Source organism: Lepidochelys kempii, chromosome 1 (genome assembly GCF_965140285.1).
Source record: "Lepidochelys kempii isolate rLepKem1 chromosome 1, rLepKem1.hap1, whole genome shotgun sequence".
Lineage (NCBI taxonomy): Eukaryota > Metazoa > Chordata > Testudines > Cheloniidae > Lepidochelys > Lepidochelys kempii.
In genome coordinates this window covers 159,681,077-159,700,217 of record NC_136380.1, presented here as the reverse complement: position 1 = coordinate 159,700,217, position 19,141 = coordinate 159,681,077, and the positions used below count along the sequence as shown (strand labels likewise).

The following is a 19,141-nucleotide window of genomic DNA, read 5'->3' as shown; positions in this document are numbered from 1 at the left end:
TGTAAGGGTGCTGGAGGACTGCTTTGAAATGGTGGGGAGGGGGAGCCTGTGATCTGGAAGACTGAACATGGGGCTGGAAGGCAGGAAACCTGGGCTATGTTGTCAGCTCTGCCAAGGACTTCTCATGTGACCTTGTACAACTCACTTCACTTCCCTGATCTTCAGGTACCCCTTTCTTCAAAATGGGGATAACTGCTATATATTTACCCACCTATGTAATGAGCTTTCAGTTCTTCAGATGAAGAGCACAAAAAGCAGACTCTAGGGGTCCTTGAACTCCAGCGGAAAGACTACTATTGCAATGAACATTGCATTTGACCCCTACTGCTGTGTAATTGCAGAGCAGTAGTAGTACGATGCATATTGAAAATAAGCTAAGGACAATATGCTGGTATTTCAGTGGCTTCCAAAGAGGAGGGAAACGTGTTTCATTCTTCATACATGACTAGTGCTTTATGTTTGTTTAATTTGATAGGTATTGTTACCAGATGTCCTTTAGAGCTCAAACTGAAGAAAGTGCATTATACACAGGAATGGAAAGGAAAAATTACTTACTTGGAGATAAAGCAAGAATTGAATGGTCCTTCAGAAGTGGAAAAAGAAATAAGGAAAGGTAAATGTAATCTGGGGCGTCAGTAACATACTTTGAATCTTGTATTTCCTGGTGGCCCTGATTCTGCAATGATGTCTGTGTGGGCACAGAAATTTATTTCAGGATTGAGGCCTGCGTTTGCAATGGCATTGTAAAAAGTGGGGATTTCTCACTCTTCTGTTCTGGATGTTTGTGCCTAGTTAAGACATTATCATCACTTATGCTTTCCTATAGCTCCATAAGTGTGCATAGTGCTTACAATAGGTAATATCTGCAAGTGGGTTCCCTGCTGAGCTGGCCAAATAACAAATTGATTGGTTCACTGGTGATTTTGGAAAAAAAAAAATCTTGTTTTGGGTCAAACTGAAAATTGTCAGTGAATTGGAAAAAAAATTGTTTCAGGTCAAATAAAACATTTCATTTCAACCAACTCGAAACTTGTTTATTTGATATCAGCTATTTGAATGGTTTTGAAATAAAATGGAAGTTCGTTTTGTTTTGAAATTTGTTTTACATATTTTTAGCTGAAACCATTTTGTGAAATTGACATGAATTTGTGAAATGTTTTGGTTTCACCAAATCTACATTTCTCGCTTAAAAAAATGTGTGAAAAATTTCACCCAGCTATACTCTGTGCTTCAAACCAGACATACACTTATGCTGGATGCTGACAGATTAGCAGCAAGCTTGTGGTTTAGCACTCCACTGTTCTTTGGGGCTGATATTTGCTATTCCCTGGGCCAAGTCTTGGATATTGTTGTCCTTTACAGTATAAAAAATGAAGACTAATCTTTATTATTTTATACTATATTTATAAATCTTCTTTCAAAGCTAAAATGAAGGGATAGCTTTTCTGAGATCACATTTTCTATAGAAATAAATTTAGCAATAGGTTTTTTCTTAATCCCCATTATTTTCTAGTCTGAATTCCATGACAAGCATCTAATCTTTGCTTTTGTGTCTCCTTCCTCTAGCCCAGGATGCAATGGCTGGTGAAGGAGTGGGCATTAGCCAAGAATTAATTTCCCTAGAAATTAGCTCCCCGAATGTTCCAGATCTGACACTGATTGATCTGCCAGGGATTGCGAGGGTGGCTGTGGGGAATCAGCCAAAAGACATTGGAAATAAGGTAAAGTATGTAGCAATTCTGGGCTGGGAAACTGGTAAATGACGGCAAAAGAGATTAGGGTGTCTTGATCTGCATAATCTTCTGTTTAATGATGGCACAGAACAGACAGATATGTAATTTCCCAAGGAGAAGTAAGATATAACAAGCGAGGGTTTTAGTGGAGGAAGTGCTAGCATTGAGAAGGATGTGCCATATACCAAAAGGGGGAAAACTCTAGATTCTGTAGACAAGAGTGTTTGTTTGAGACATTTTCTAACTTCCACTAGAGTTCCATGTGCTCTAATGGAACTGTGTGCGTGCGTGCGTGTGCGTTCGTTCACCCTGCAGAGGTTTCAGCGGAGCTGGCTACAGGGATTTTTGGCCCCCAGGAAGATCATTTTTCCAGGCACCAATCCCGCTATCTTTCCTGCCCATCCCCATTAATCCTCCTCCATCTTTCCTTTTTATTTTCCCTCCTTCCCTCTCCCTACTCTATTCTAATTGAAGGAGAAGGTGGTTGTTAGATTTTCTGTCCATTCAAAATCTCCCTTGGACTCACCCAGAGCTGAGGGCATCTGATCTTTACATCCTTAGTGGTGTCCCAAAAGTTGACTCTGCATTTCTGGGGAAGAAAGAAAGATGCTCTAGAAAGCTTGTCTGATTCAAACACTGATGAGGACAATAGTCAGCCTGCAGAAATTACTTTCTGTGGCTTCACTGAAATTTTTGATCTAATGTTTTTATTTTTGTAATGACCCTCTGGCATTTACACTGAGGCAAATGACTTCTCATTGTCTCTTTCAAAACAATATTTTAAATGCATGGAAAAAGAAGGTGCACATCTGAAAATGGCATGCTCAGGGCTTACTTATGCCCCAGCAACCCCTGAGAGTCATGGTCCTCTGAAGCCATGGGCATCTGGCATAAAATAGAGCAACTCTGAGGCTGCCCTAATTTATGCTCAGTATCAGTCCACTGACTACCAGCCCCAAGGCTGAGGGGATACACAAGTGTGTTAAACTCATTTGCACACATGCACTTCCTGAGCTGCAGCTGAGGATCTGGGCCTAACTGTTATATTGTAAGACTTGTTGTCTTCAAGTTTTCAATAGCATCATAAAAAGCTAAAATTTGATGTTGCTTAATCATTCCTAATTTAGTTCTAAGTGTACCTGCTTGGACTTGTAAACCTATTACAATAAAGACCATCGTAAATGTTATTCTGTGCTTTTAAACAATGTTGTTCAAGTTGGTCAAATGTAGTATGTTTACATATGTTTATTAACACATTTAATTTTACCTTTAGATGATAAGATTTCAGGCTGTATTGTGTTCTTCTGAAATTCTCATGTAAGTTTTCGTCCCATAGTCACATCTGTAATACTAATGATATGCTATCAAATCTGACCACGATTTTTGCAGTACTGGACCCAAACCACTGAACCATTAAGTTCTATCCCATGCCTCCGGCAGTACTCAGTGCTTTGAGGCAAGTGAAAAAACACCATAATGCACCTAGGCAATTATGCAGTCGGCATAACCACATTAGGAGGTGGGGGAGGGGGGTAGCTAAATAAATTCCTTTGAAAGCTATGAAATCTGGAAGAACCAAACCTACCACTTGTAATAGGACTTACCTACCATAGCCTATGTGAAGTAATAAACTTTTATTACATTTCTTATTTCATTACAGATCATAAATCTAATTAAAATGTATATTTGTAAGCAACAAACTATAAATCTGGTAGTTGTACCAAGTAATGTGGATATTGCAACTACAGAGGCCCTAAGAATGGCTAAAGAGGTGGATCCTAAGGGGGAGAGAACTCTAGGTAAGTAAAGATACATATATTTAAAAGAAAATGGTATTGTGTTGTGCGAAAAGTCAAAAGAGGCAAAGCAAAGTACTTGCAAAGAATGTTTATTACTAAACACTGGAGAGGTTGAGCATTTTCTACCAGTTACCCAGGTAGCTAAAAGAATCCTAGAAAAGCAGCAAAGGAACGAGAGATTTGTATTTTGGTGATGGGCTTGCTATCATTTGAAATCCACACAGGATTTTCCTATCCATGCTTCATTTCAGAATCTAAATTTCAGACAAAAAAAATCACAACTGCTTTAGGGGAAAATGGCTAAAGGAGTGACCAACCCCTTCCCCTGAATTTATGAGCGTTATCCTATTCTGTAAAATGTTCCTGCAATTGTCTGTTCTGATACTTTGTAAGCCTAGAATCATTTGGGAGTTTCTTTTAATGACTCTCCAGGGAGAATATACTCATGTGGAAGTCCTTTCCTGGGCACTCCATGGCACTTAGGCCCTCACGAGTTCTTTAAAATATATAGTGTAGTATTTAGAAATCTATGGAAAGAGGACATAGGTGCAAGTGTGCTACATTCATAATGCATTAATAAGGTAGTAAACATCAAGTATTCAAAAAGATGTATATTAGACAGTGGGTCAGATCCTCAGTTTCAATGGAGCGACTCCAATTTATACCAGTTGAGGATCTGGCCCTGTGTGTGGATAATGATATCACACACATACATTCCCAGACTAAAACTATGTTAAGATGGAGTTCAGGTTGGGTGAATAGATCAGTAATTTACAGTAAGTAAAGATTACACTGATGTCATTATCCAAAAACTAAGCATTATAAACCAAGGAAATTCAGATATAAGGTTACACTTAGAAGAAATACAAATATGTTAGGGTATGGAAATCCACAGGTAAGGCACCCAAACAACCTTAAATCTGACCTGTAGTGATGCCATGGAAAAGCTATATGGTTATGACTGAGGCATTTTAGTGTCCCCAGATTAGATTAAACTGATTTTTAAAGACACATTAGAATTTCTCTTTTTTTCTTTCATGGTGAAAACTCTGTTTTGTTCCTTTATTGAGATTATTCTGGATATCAGATACTGTGACACTAAGTGTTAAATGTCTTAAGGACCCATTTTAAAATAATTTTAATTCATCAACTAACCAATTTGCTTGTAAATTCTTTTAAAAAAGAGAGTAAATGCTGTGATTTTGGGGGGAAAGATATGAAAAATACAGCATATATAATGAAGTGATTGGATCCCTGTTTTAAATGCAAAAGTCAACTCAGTCCTAACTGTGGAAGCGCAAGTGGTGCTTCCATCTACAAAGTGTGTCACCTCTCTAAATACAATCATTGTTTTGTTACTTCACAGGGATTCTCACAAAACCCGATTTGGTCGACAGAGGAACTGAGAGCGATGTAGTTGACATTGTCCGAAATCTCAGTGTCCCCCTAAGGAAGGGCTACATGATTGTTAAATGTCGTGGGCAGCAGGACATCCATGACAACTTGACACTGGCCTCTGCAATTCAGAAAGAGAGAGAATTCTTTGAGGAGCATGAATATTTTAGGTAGCTTTAAAATCAATACACACTGAATATTGGACAGGTTTTTCCCTGTTAAGAGTTTAAAAAAAAAATCACAGAAAAGTGAGTAAATGCATGCCCTTATACATCCATGCAATGGTTAAAGCCAGTCATTGGGACACATTATGAGCAGTAGCGTAGCTAAGAGGGGAGCGGGGGGAGCGGCCGCTCCCCCACTGAGCACAAGTGGCGCCTTTTTAATTTTTTGGCGCCTTTTTAAATTTCTACTCACCTGGCGATGCTCCGGGTCTTCACCAGCTGGTCCAGCGGGACTTCGGTGGTGGGGTCTTCACGTGCTCTGGATCCAGCGGCACTTCGGTGGCGGGATCTTCACATGCTCCGGGTCCAGCGGCACTTCGGTGGCGAGGGTCTTCCGTGGTGCTGAGGACCCAGAGCGCCGCCCGGTGAGCACAAGCGGGTGACACCTTTCTTTATGTCCGCTCCCCCTCTTTGCTCCACCTAGCTATGCCACTGATTATGAGTTGGACTATGCATGCACAAAGGGAAGTAGATGGAGTAAGTATCCACCTTATGCTTCTACGTGGGCTCCTCAGGCTTTGGGTGCAAGCACACAGGAGTAAGTAGGGGTACTTGCTTGCTTACACCCCAACTGGAGCAGGTGAGTGGGCCTTGGCTTTGTCATCTTACTGGCCAGGATAGTCAGGAGTTCGCTTGTGGTTGTGGCCATCAGTAAATTACCACCTGCTGAGGGGAAGGCGGAAGCAGGGGAGGAATTGTGACTCAGCGGTGTGTTTCTGGGTTATAGTACCTCCTGGGAAGGAGCAGCTTACACACAACCCCTAGCTTAGCATTGTGCCTGAATTCACAGTCTAGCCCTGAGTTGTGCATATGGAACAGAGTAAATTCACTCATTCAGGAATAGAAGTAGTTCACTGACAATGGCATGGAGACTTTTGATACCCTTGTAGTTGGAGTAGTTTAGGACCTAGCTAAACAATGTGACTCTCGGTGTTAATATTGATTTAAATGGGGGTGAGGAGATGTTGCGTAGGCAGGCATTCCACCCGTGACTGGTTAGACCCGGCCAGGAATGTGAGGCAGCTCAAATCTGGTTGCACACTTAGCCTGGGCATTACAGAGCAAAAGAAAACTACAGTCCTGTCTGCACCCAGCTGCCTGAATAAAAAAATATCATCTTTTCATTTGTCACTACCAGCTAATCTCTATTATCAGAGACAAAAATCTGTTCATAGTTATGGTGTGTGAGCACCATACAAAATTCCATAAATCCATGAGTGGCCTATCCACAGACCTAAAATCCTCTTTTCTTCCTCTTCCCAAGAACAGACAATGTCATAATCAGCATCAAAATAATACTTTCATCAGTAGATCTCAAAGCGCTTTACAAAGTAGCTCAATATCATCTCCATTTTACAGATGGGGAAACTGAGGCAGAAAACAATGAAGCAACCTGCTTCAGATCACCCAGAAGGCCTATGGCAAAGTCAGGAACAGAAATGAAAGCTAGACCTGTGCAAATAACTGATTTTTCAATTCCGTCGCTAATCTTTTTTCCTGACAAAATGAATGAGTTGTAAACATTCGACATGAAACAAAATATTTCATTTTATTTTGGAGAATTTTTAATCTTTTATAATTTTTTTAAAATAAATTGAGTGACATTTCAAAACAAAATATCTTTCTGAAACACAAATTCCAAAAATTTCTCTTTTTTTGACATTTCCAGACTCTTTTTTTATTTGACTGAAACAATTTGCCAAAGTTGACCTGAATTCATCAATTGCTTCAGCGAACCCGAATCTGCATTTTTCAGCCAAAAAAAAAAAAAATGATTTGCATGGAAAACTTCACCCAGCTCTATCTACATCCTCCAAGTCCCAGTTCAGTGCTCCATCCAATAGGCCACACTGCTCTGAAGAGAAACCTGTGTTCTGTTTCTCTTCTTTCATTTCAGGGACAGAGTGAAATGCTTATTAATTAATTACTTTTTTATTGTTAGTTCCACAAGAACAATGGGAGAGCTTTCATTTTTGTCTCCAGAGCAGCCAGATTTGTAGTTGCTCTCAGCTGTTGTTGAAGGCATAGGCATCAACTTTCCCTGGCGCTGGTGGGTGCTCGCGCCCTCCGGCCCCGCCCCAACTCCACCCTTTCCCTACCCCGCCCCCATTCCAACCCCTTCTCCAAAGTCCCTGCCCCAACTCTGCCCCCTCCCTGCCCCTATTGGACCCCTCCCCAGCACCGCCTCTTCCCCAAGTGTGCCGCGTTCCGTCTCCTCTCCCTCCCTCCAAGCGCTTGCAGTGCAAAACAGCTGTTTCGCAGTAGCAAGCGCTAGGAGGGAGGGGGGAGAAGTGGGACGCGGCGCGCTCAGGGGAGGAGGCGGAGGTGAGCTGGGGCGGGCAGGGGAGCTTCCAGTGGGTGCACAGCACCCACCAATTTTTCCCCGTGGGTGCTCCAGCCCCGGAGCACCCACAGAGTCGGCACCTATGGTTGGAGGGAATGCCACCACTGATGGCTATCTGCTGAGGAGGCTTTCTCTCTAGTTCCATTAATCTCACCCTGGTCTTTGATAGCTCCATCATTCCTGAGGATCACAAATGCTGTAGAAGGTCTTTGTCACAGATAAACTTTTCTGAGAATGCCTACGTCCATTTTATTTCTCCAAAAATTCATGCTGGAAATGTGTTATTTGCATGCTTGCAAGAAATAATTTGACCATTTTGTATACTATTAGTAAGTGTATATAGCTGGCCAGATCGGTCAGTATCTGTACTGTAGTGTATGAAGTACTCTGGAATCCTTTGGGATGAAAGAAGGAATTATTTGGGATGATATTATTGTTGTTATTATTATTTATTACAGTCTTTCATCTCTTTTAGTATTCTTTTGGAAGAAAGAAAAGCTACTATCCCACTTTTGGCAGAGAGACTTACGCAGGAACTGATAGAGCACATTAATGTAAGTTAGCAAACTTGGGCTATTGGCTCTTTAAAAAACTATTTGGTGAATACACAAAAGATCAAATGTTGTTTGGATCTTTTGCCAAGATATTTATTTAAGCTATGTAGTAGCAGGTCAAAACTTTCTGAAACCTTAACTAGCTTGTAGAAAATAAATATAAAGGAGACCTTTTCTCATAAATTAATATTTTTAGCTAATAGTTTAGCATAAAGCAATTTACAGATCTTTAAGAAGCATTAGGTATGTCAGGGTTCCTTCCCCACTCTGAACTCTAGGGTACAAATGTGGGGACCCGCATGAAAGACCCCCTAAGCTTATTTTTACCAGCTTAGGTTAAAACTTCCCCAAGGCACAAAGTCTTTCCCCTTAGATAAGGTAAAACGCTGCCTCCACCAAGTGATTTAACAAACAATCAGGGAAAGAACCACTTGGAGTTCCTATTTCCACAAAATATCCCCCCACGCCCTTACACCCCCTTTCCTGGGGAGGCTTAAGAATAAACAAGATGAGCACAGACCAGCCTTGGATTTTTAAGACGCAAAAGACCCAATCAGATTCTTAAAAATCAGAACTTTATTAGGAGAACAAAAAAAGATAAGAGAACAACTCTGTAAGATCAGAATGGAAGATAATCTTACAGACAGTCTGATTCAAAACATAGAGAATCCCTCTAGGCAAAACCTTAAGTTACAAAAAGACACAAAAACAGGAATACACATTTCCTGCAGCACAGCGAATTTCACAAACCAAAACAAAGAAAACCTAACGCATTTTATAGCTATATTACTTACTAACTTTACAGGAGTTGGAGGGCTTGCATCCTTGATCTGTTCCTGACAAAGGTATCACACAGACAGACAAAAGCCTTTCTCCCCCTCCAGATTTGAAAGTATCTTGTCCCCTCATTGGTCATTCTGGGTCAGGTGCCAGTCAGTTACCTGAGCTTCTTAACCCTTTACAAGTAAAAGGATTTTGCCTCTGGCCAGGAGGGATTTTCTAGCACTGTATACAGACAGGTGGTTACACTTCCCTTTATATTTATGACAAGGTACATTTCTATATGTATCCCCTGATTTAAACTGGGGATTAGGAGATCCATACAAGTTTTATGTCAATGCCTTGTAAATCATGCCACACCTACCTAATTTCCTTCCTTGACAGTGTTACTGGCATAGTGGATAGGGGAGAAGCAGTAGATGTGATATACCTTGATTTTAGTAAGTCTTTTGACACAGTCCCACATGACATTCTCATATGCAAACTAGGGAAATGTGGTCTTGATTAAATTACTATAAGGTGGGTGCACAATTGGTTGAAAGACCGTACTCAAAGAGTACTTATCAATGACTTGCTGTCAAACTGGAAAGGCATATCTAGTGGGGCCCCACAGTGGTCAGTCCTGGGTCCAGTATTAGTCAATATTTTTGATAATGACTTGGGCAGTAGAGTGGAAAGTATGCTTATAAAATCTGTGGACAACAACAAGCTGGAAGGGGTTGCAGGAGGACAGGATGCAGTGGTTCTCAAACTTTTCTACTGGTGACCCCTTTCACATAGCAAGCCTCTGAGTGCGACCCCACCTTATAAATTAAAAAAATGTTTTTATATATTTAACACCATTATAAATGCTGGAGGCAAAGCGGGGTTTGGGGTGGAGGCTGACAGCTCGCAACCCCCCATGTAATAACCACGCAACCCCCTGAGGGGTCCCGACCCCCAGTTTGAGAACCCCTGAAATTCAAAATGATCTTGACAAATTAGAGAATTGGTCTGAAATCAACAAGATGAAATTTAATGAAGACAAGTGAAAAGTATTTTATTTAGGAAGGAAAAATCAAATGCATAACTGCAAAATGGGAATCACCGGCTAGGAGGTAGTACTGCTGAGAAGGATCTGGGGTTATAGTGGATCACAAACTGAATATGAGTCAACAACATGATGAAGTTGCAAAAAAGGCTTAAATCATTCAGGAGTGTATTAACAGGAGTGTCATATTTAAGACATGGGAGGTAATTGTCCCTCTCTACTTGGCACTTGTGAGGCTTCAGCTGGAGTTCAGTTTGCAGTTCTAAGCACCAAACTTTAGGAAGGATGTGGACAAATTGGAGACAGTCCAGAGGAGAGCAGCAAAAATGATAAAAGGTTTAGAAAACCTGACCTATGAGGAAAGGTTTTTTTAAAAAAATTGGCCATGTTTAGTCTGGAGAAAATAATAGTGAGGAGACACCTGGTAACAGTCTTCAAATCTGTTAAGGGCTGTCATAAAAAGGACTGTTATCAGTTGTTCTCCATGTCCAATGTAGGTAGGACAAGAAGCAATGGGCTCAATCTGCAGCAATGGAGATTTAGGTTAGATATTAGGACAAACTTTATAATTATAATGATAGTCAAGTTCTGGAACAGGTTTTCAATGGAGGTTGTGGAATTACCATCACTGGAGGTTTTTAACAACAGGTTGAACAAACACCTGTCGGGGTGGTCTAGGTTTACTTGGTCCTGCCTCAGCACAGACAGCTGGACTTAATGGCTTCGCAAAGTCCCTTCCAGCCCTACATTTCTATGATTCTATTATTTTTCCCTCACAGAAATCACTACCAACTTTGGAAAATCAGATAAAGAACAAACTCCGGGTGGCAAACAACAAGCTACAAAAATATGGCAAAGGTGTGCCAGAATCAGTGGAAGAGCAGATGCTCTTCCTAGTAGATGTGAGTATAAATATGGATCTGGTAACTCATGTGAATAAAAACTGTTGGTTAGCATTTGGAATTGTGTGGATATTGCAAGTTGGTCTCTTTTTCTACTCTGCATACTCAGTGTGTTGCTTCATGAAATCACTAACTACAGATACATCCACATGCACTTTTCTTAACATAGGAGAACTAGACCATGAGCATTACCCTTAATTCCTGGTCTTCATAAATCCAGAATATATACTCACCAATAAAATAAACCAGATTAAAAATAAAATTGTTCCTGTTTTATCAATGTCAGCTTTGATACTACAATGGGTGAATTACATTTGGTTGCATTAATTATATCAATGCACTGAAAGTTGCTGGTAATAGAAGATGCTGTATTAGGCAAAGGCGTAATAGAAATCAAGAATAAGTTGTCCTATTCCATATTTACAAGGCCATAATATTTTGCACAAAATTATAGTGATTTTTAAAAGCAACACTGTTTTCCACCTGTATTCTGACCAGTCCAGGTAATCCAGGTCAAGGATAATCTAGGCATGGCCCAATATCTAAACAAATACTTTGCCTCAGTCTTTAATAAGACTAAAGAGGATCTTAGGGATAATGGTAGCATGACAAATGGGAACGAGGATATGGAGGTAGACATTACCATATTTGAGGTAGAAGCGAAACTCAAACAGCTTAATGGGACTAAATCAGGGGGCCCAGATAATCTTCATCCAAGAATATTAAAGGAATTGGCACATGAAATTGCAAGCCCATTAGCAAAAAATTTTAATGAATCTGTAAACTCAGGTGTTGTACCGTATGATTGGAGAATTGCTATTTTTTTAATGAATCTGTAAACTCAGGTGTTGTACCGTATGATTGGAGAGTTCCTATTTTTAAAAAAGGGAAAAAAAGTGATCCAGGTAATTATAGGTCTGTTAGTTTGACATCTGTAGTATGCAAGGTCTTGGAAAAAAAATTGAAGGAGAAGGTAGTTAAGGACATTGAAGTCAATGGTAAATGGGACAAAATACAACATGGTTTTACAAAAGGTAGATCATGCCAAACCAACCTGATCTCCTTCTTTGAGAAAGTAACAGATTTTTTAGACAAAGGAAACGCAGTAGATCTAATTTACCTAGATTTTAGTAAGGCATTTGATACCGTGCCACATGGGGAATTATTAGTTAAATTGGATAAGATGGGGATCAATAGGAAAATTGAAAGGTGGATAAGGAATTGGTTAAAGGGGAGACTACAACGGGTCTTACTGAAAGGTGAACTGTCAGGCTGGAGGGAGGTTACCAGTGGAGTTCCTCAGGGATCATTTTTGGGACCAATCTTATTTAATCTTTTTATTACTGACCTTGGCACAAAAAGTGGGAGTGTGTTAATAAAGTTTGCGGATGATACAAAGCTGGGAGGTATTGCCAATTTAAAGAAGGACAGGGATATCCTACAGGAGGATCTGGATGACCTTGTAAACTGGAGTAATAGTAATAGGATGAAATTTAATAGTGAGAAGTGTAAGGTCATGCATTTAGGGATGAATAACAAGAATTTTAGTTATAAGCTAGGGACACATCAATTAGAAGTAACGGAGGAGGAAAAGGACTTTGGAGTATTGGTTGATCATGGGATGACTATGAGCTGCCAATGTGATGTGGCCATGAAAAAAGCTAATGCGGTCTTGGGATGCATCAGGAGAGGTATTTCCAGTAGGGATAAGGAGGTTTTAGTACCGTTATACAAGGCACTGGTGAGACCTCACCTGGAATACTGTGTGCAGTTCTGGTCTCCCATGTTTAAGAAGGATGAATTCAAACTGGAACAGGTACAGAGAAGGGCTACTAGGATGATCCGAGGAATGGGAACCTTGTCTTATGAAAGGAGACTCAAGAAGCTTGGCTTGTTTAGCCTAACTAAAAGAAGGTTGAGGGGAGATATGATTGCTATCTATAAATATATCAGAGGGATAAATACTGGAGAGGGAGAGGAATTATTTAAGCTCAGTACCAATGTGGACATAAGAACAAATGGATATAAACTGGCCACCAGGAAATTTAGATTAGAAATTAGACGAAGGTTTCTAACCATCAGAGGAGTGAAGTTTTGGAATAGCCTTCCAAGGGAAGCAGTGGGGGCAAAAGATCTATCTGGCTTTAAGATTAAACTCGATAAGTTTATGGAGGAGATGGTATGATGGGATAAGATGGTTTTGGTAATTAAATATTCGTGGTAAATAGGCCCAATGACCTGTGATGGGATATTAGATGGGGTGGGATCCGAGTTACCCAGGAAAGAATTTTCTGTAGTATCTGGCTGATGAATCTTGCCCATATGCTCAAGGTTTAGCTGATCGCCATATTTGGGGTCGGGAGGGAATTTTCCTCCAGGGCAGATTGGAAGAGGCCCTGGAGGTTTTTCGCCTTCCTCTGTAGCATGGGGCACGGGTCACTTGCTGGAGGATTCTCTGCTCCTTGAAGTCTTTAAACTACGGTTTGAGGACTTCAGTAGCACAGATATAGGTGTGAGGTTTTTTGCAGGAGTGGTGGGTGAAATTCTGTGGCCTGCGTTGTGCAGGAGGTCAGACTAGATGATCATAATGGTCCCTTCTGACCTAAATATCTATGAATCTATGAATCCCGTACTACCGCTTCACAGCCCTACTCAAACAATCCCAGTAGTGTGCAGTGAGTAGGGATCGGGGATATGCATTAAAACAGAGGTTCTCAAACTTTAAATCTGGCGGGACCATATTTTAATACACAGACTGCCTTGTACATCACTTCCACTCACATTCAGAATAACACGGCATTCTGCTACAGTAATTGCTTACATGGAAAAACAACATTAGGGAAGCGTTCAATGTATTTTTAGTTTCTTTTGATGAAATTTAGCTGCTGGAAACAAGGAGAATTATTGTTATTCATTTGTATTACCGGAGCATCTAGAACAGCCCAAATTGAGATCAAGACCTCATTAGGCTAAGCACTGTACATACACAGATTAAAAGACATTTGCTTCCCAGAAGAGCTTGCAACCTAAATAGACAAGGCAAACAAAGGATGAGAGGGAAACGCTCTGAGAAATGAAGGGACCTGCCCAAGATCACACAGCAAGTCCGTGGCAGAGCTGGGAATAGAACCCTAGGTCTCCTCCTGAGTCTTTGCCCTAGTCACTGAACCTCAATGTCCTGAGACAGCAAGTCACAGGCCACACAGTCTGAGCACTACTGTGCTGAAATACACAGCCTGTGAGGTCTGACTGCCTCTCAGAATGTCACTTCCACAGCTGGAGCTACAGACAACCTGCAGAGTGTGAATTCTGTAGTTTTTCAGGGAGCAGTGTGTAACATTTGCTCCAGCATTTCCCCTCCCTGCTGCAAAGTTTGGGTTATGTACCATTGCAAACAGCTCAGGGTCTGAATTTAGCCCCGAGTTGTTTGGCAATTTCCTGTCTCTTCACAGAAACTCAAACTCTTTAACCAGGACATCATGAATTCAGTACAAGGAGAAGAAATTGTAACTGATAAAACAAAACAAAGACTATTCACAAAAGTTCGCAAGTTCTTTAATGAATGGGAAGCCCATGTTAATAACAGTACACTGAAAGGTAAGCACCAAATGTTGGCACTTGACCTGAAAGTTGTTCTGCGCTGACAGACATCTGTGAGTGCCCAGAGCCCTAGTGAAAACAATGGGGCTCCATATGGATGCAAAGGTCTGCTTGCATGGACCAGCTTGTTCTTGTTGGGGGCCCTTATCCATCATTAGAGATTAGTCCAAAGGGCGAATTCCATATCTAGACCCAAACCTATGTAAATTGTGCGGGTGTTCAAGTATAGAGTTTAGTGTAACCCAGTCACTACTTTTAATGATTTCTACTCTCACCGTTCTGTTCTACCTAAAGTTGTACCAGCCCTAAAAATTAAGGCTAATGAAAGTAAATCCTTGCAGTGATGCACGTTTGATTCCTGGGTTGTTTTGAGCTGTTTGTTTCCATGACTGTTAGCAAGTTGATTTACCAGAGTCACAGACACAAATCAAAATTCTGGAGTACTGCAGGTAGTGTATTTGCTAATACTTCTCCAGGAAGGCCAGCTTGCTAAATTGCCACAAGTACGCCTCGTTCTTTCAGCTCGCTAAAGGTAACACAGCCTGTTAAAAGAACAGGAGTACTTGTGGCACCTTAGAGACTAACAGATTTATCTGAGCATTAGCTTTCGTGAGCTACAGCCCACTTCATTGGAAAAGTGACTGTGAATCTCTCTGCATGCTAAACAACAACATTATTGTAATGTCAAATTTGAGATGATAAGCTGTGTTTTCAAAATGGTCAAATGGAGGTAGGTACCCAAGTGCCTTAGGCCCCTTTGATATCTCAGCCTCACACAACTCAGATAATTCAGAGATCCTTCCTGCAGTGACTTTAACTCTGCCCCCTCAAATATCTATAGGACTACAGGCAGGTTTGTTAACCAGTCACAGAGTGTACATACAGTAATCCAACAAGTCAAAACTTTATATCTACAATCTTCAGATTCCTTACGCTAACCTGAGTGTTGCTGTAGCTGTTCTGCATCCAAATAGACACATGAGAACTAAGAAATAGTTTTGGCCCCTTATTAAATCCAGGCCTTTTCACATAGATTTTAGTATAAAAACAAACACATCTCGAATTATTAGAAATAACGGTGCTGTTGTTTTAATTGCTGTAGTAAAAGAAATTATGAAAGAAGAAGTGTGGGGCTTTGAAAATCACTATCGTGGAAGAGAGCTCCCAGGGTTTGTCAATTACAGGACATTTGAGGCCATTGTGAAACAACAAATTGTGCTGCTGAAATCACCAGCTATCATGATACTGAAGACAGTGACTGGTGAGTTTCATTCACTTAGTTTGCCATAAACTTTGACCATATTCATTTAGCTGCTTTTATAACCACTTAGCTTTAATTCATATGGCAAGTTTTTAGGGGACAGATGAGTTTTGGGGCTGGAATCAGGATGATGGTACTTACAACTTGTGGAGTGTAGCTAACTGGTAAAATATTGAAATATTCAGTCCTCCACGTACTGCTTCAGATCAAATATATAAATGCAAATGTTTTCACTGAGACCATAAATACCAAATCATTTTTAAATGTAGGTAGGAGAATAATATAGATTAAAGAGTTATCACTAAAACTACATCAAATTTAAAGTAACAATATATTGCTACAATCTGTAGAAGTATGATACAGATAATTTTGGTGGAAGTGTCAAATTCATTTTACTCTGTTTTGTGCAAGTGCCATTACGATTTCCACAGGACCCATGGACTCAATATGATTCTAGTTGCAGTGTTACAAGTCTTCCATACCCAGGCTCCAAATCCCCAAATGGATTGGACTACTCAAGTGTTTAAAGATAAGAATGTGTTTACAGTGTTTTGCTAGACCAGGGCCTCAAAGGCAAATGAACTGAAAATACTTAAAGTTTATTAAGTTTAAATATTTTTATTTAACTGATTTGCAAGTGAAAACATTTTTTACCACTTGGAACACAAAATAATACACATCACAAAATAATGCATATCACAAAACCATCACCCACACAGAATAGAAATACGCAAACTACAAAGCTTTCAAATTAAAACATTATTTAAGCTACAGCTGAACCCAATTTGTTAATGACTCATACAGTTCTTATATTTATACTGATGATGTGAAATTATAGTTATTCCTCCTTTGTCTTTTTAGAGCTTGTACGAGAAACTTTTACTGAAATTGCCATGCAACACTTTGAGAACTTTTTCTATCTTTTCAGAGCAGCTAAGGTAAGGGGCTATTTATGGCTGTGGTTCTCAACCGGGTACATGTAACCCTGGGGGTACGCAGAGGTTTTCCGGGGGTACATCAGCTCATCTAGATATTTGCCTAGTTTTACAACAGGCTACATAAAAAGCATTAGCAAAGTCAGAACAAACTAAAATTTCATTTAGACAATGACTTGTTTATACTGCTCTATATACTCTGAAGTACTCTTCACACAACGCACCATCAACCTGTGGAACTCTTTGCTAGAGGATGTGTTGAAGGCCAAAACTATAACAGGGTTCAAAAAAAGAACTAGATAAATTCATGGAGGATAGGCCCATCAATGGCTATTAGCCAGGATGGGCAGAGATGGTGTCCCTAGCCTCTGTTTGCCAGAAGCTGGGAATGGGTGACAGTGGATTGATCACTTGATGATGACCTGTTTTGTTCATTCCCTCTGGGGCACCTGGCATTGGCCACTGTTGGAAGACAGGATACTGGACTAGATGGATCTTTGGTCGACCCAGTATGGACATTCTTATGTTCTTAAATATAAGCACAATATTTATATTCAAGTTGATTTATTTTATAATTATATGGTAAAAATGAGAAAGCAATTTGTCAGTATTAGTGTGCTGTGACACTTCTGTATTTTTACATCTGATTTTGTAAGCAAATAGTTTTTAAGTGAGGTGAAACTTGGGGGTACCCGAGACAAAACAGACTCCTGAAAGAGGTACAGTAGTCTGGAAAGGTTGAGAACCACTGATTTATTGTATCTACATCATCATTAATGGCATGTGCTTAGAACTATCTTCACTCTTGGTCAATCTATTATCTATCTGTATAACTTCCCACTGATTGATAAATACCACTGTATTCAGTTAATGGTGTAGAGCAGTGGTTCTCAAACTTTTGTCCTGGTGACCCCTTTCACACAGCAAGCCTCTGAGTGTGACCCCCCTTATAAATTAAAAAAATGTTTTTATATATTTAACACCATTATAAATGCTGGACGCAGAGCGCGGTTTGGGGTAGAGGCTGACAGCTCATGTCCCCCAATGTAAAAACCTCACAACCCCTTGAGGGGTCCTGATCCCCAGTTTGAGACTCCCTGGTGTAGAGTGCAAAGTTACATAGTGAAGCAACAGATGCATAAAAGTGAAGGTGCTGAACAATAATGCCATGAGCTTGAGGGCATGGGGCCTGATTCTGATCTCACATAACTGGTTTTACACACGTGTAACTTCACAGGCCTCCTTAGAGTTACTCCAGAATTACACTGAGACCAGAATCACAGTTAAACTCATGAAGTTCCACTGGGTGCATAGTTTGTGGGACTTCAGTTCCCTGATTGCTGTCAAAGGGGGAATTGGTGGGACAATCTTCACGTGTAGGCTGGCAGTTAGCCTGTCCTGTGAGGTCTTGCCTCAGTGTAAGTGGGGGAATAGTCCCGCTCTTGTGGGGAACTTTCCTGGCTTCTGCACTATCCCGGTGAAGTGGGCTAGTGAAAGGATCTGAGTCTTCGCTCCCACTTCCTTTACCCAGTGGCCTCGCTGCCGTTGAGGACTCCCCTTCCACTCTCCTGTCTGGCAGAGTCCTCGTAACCCCAACAAGGCTGGGCCCAGGATTCCTGGGGGCTCGACCCCCAACCCTGCTGTGGTCACCTAGGACAGGGGCTAGGGTGTCCCCACTCCGGGGTACTCTCTCTGCACTGGGCACTTCTCTGACCCACTGACCATTACATACAAGTTAAAGCAAATGCAAGTTATTTAATCAACACTTAATTTTAAAAAGAATAAGGAAAAATGGGAAAGGTTAAAGGAAACACGTCACCCCGCTCTGTGGCAGGGAACATCACAAACAGTGTCTCTGGAACATCAGGGCAAGTCACAGTCTGTTCCTTGTAAGTCCCAGGCCTTCTTCTCCGGCCCTGGCTGTGCTGCAGGGATGCTGTGGGTTGGACACTTGCTCTGGTGGTGGCCACACGCTCTCAGGCTCTAAGTGGCAGGACCCTTCTTCCCAGTGTCGCCCCCGCGCTGTCGGGGTTACGATCCAAGCCTGGCCTGCAAAGCCCCTTGGCTGAGGCATCTCCCTGTGCTGGGCCTGCTGCCCAGGGTCCCCCTCGGTCTCCTCAGCTGCTCACCACACCCAGCTCCAGACTGCTCCAGCCCCAGCTGCACCACTCTGTCTCTGCACTGCTGCTGCTCTGCCTCCAGCTCCCTGGGCTGCTTCTTTGGCCCCTCTGCCTCTGGTTGCTGCAGCTCTGCTCCCAGGGCAAGTCTGCTCTGCAGGCTGCTTCTGTGACTCTGCTCCCAGCACTGACCTTCTTCCTGGGCTGCTTTTCTGGCCCCTCTGGCTCTGGTTGCTGGCTATGCTCCCAGGGCAAGTCTGCTCTCTCTGTATCTGGCACAGCTCTGCTCCCCAGCTCACCTTGGGCCCCTGCTTTCTCCTTAGCTCGGCCCCACTCTGTCTGACCCAGGCAAAACCAGCTCACATGGAGAACGGGACCTCCCTGGCCTCCTGACTCTCTGATTAGCCTGCCCACCCTGTCATTCAGGCTGACCTGGAGCATTGGCCTCTCCCCATTGTTCCTGGGGA

At 41.5% G+C, this 19,141-nt stretch overlaps 1 protein-coding gene across 2 annotated transcripts in view; it reads left to right on the top strand.

Annotated features, from left to right (window-relative positions):
• LOC140917423 (interferon-induced GTP-binding protein Mx1) overlaps positions 1-19,141 on the top strand; it is a 29,303-nt gene that overhangs the window by 8,037 nt on the left and 2,125 nt on the right. For both annotated transcript variants that reach the window (XM_073360243.2, XM_073360253.2), the window contains exons 4-12: positions 476-613; positions 1,567-1,721; positions 3,394-3,532; positions 4,899-5,097; positions 7,971-8,049; positions 10,639-10,761; positions 14,214-14,358; positions 15,464-15,622; positions 16,484-16,560. In XM_073360243.2, the coding sequence (XP_073216344.1) occupies positions 476-613; positions 1,567-1,721; positions 3,394-3,532; positions 4,899-5,097; positions 7,971-8,049; positions 10,639-10,761; positions 14,214-14,358; positions 15,464-15,622; positions 16,484-16,560 (1,214 nt within the window). The remainder of the gene's footprint in view (positions 1-475; positions 614-1,566; positions 1,722-3,393; positions 3,533-4,898; positions 5,098-7,970; positions 8,050-10,638; positions 10,762-14,213; positions 14,359-15,463; positions 15,623-16,483; positions 16,561-19,141) is intronic.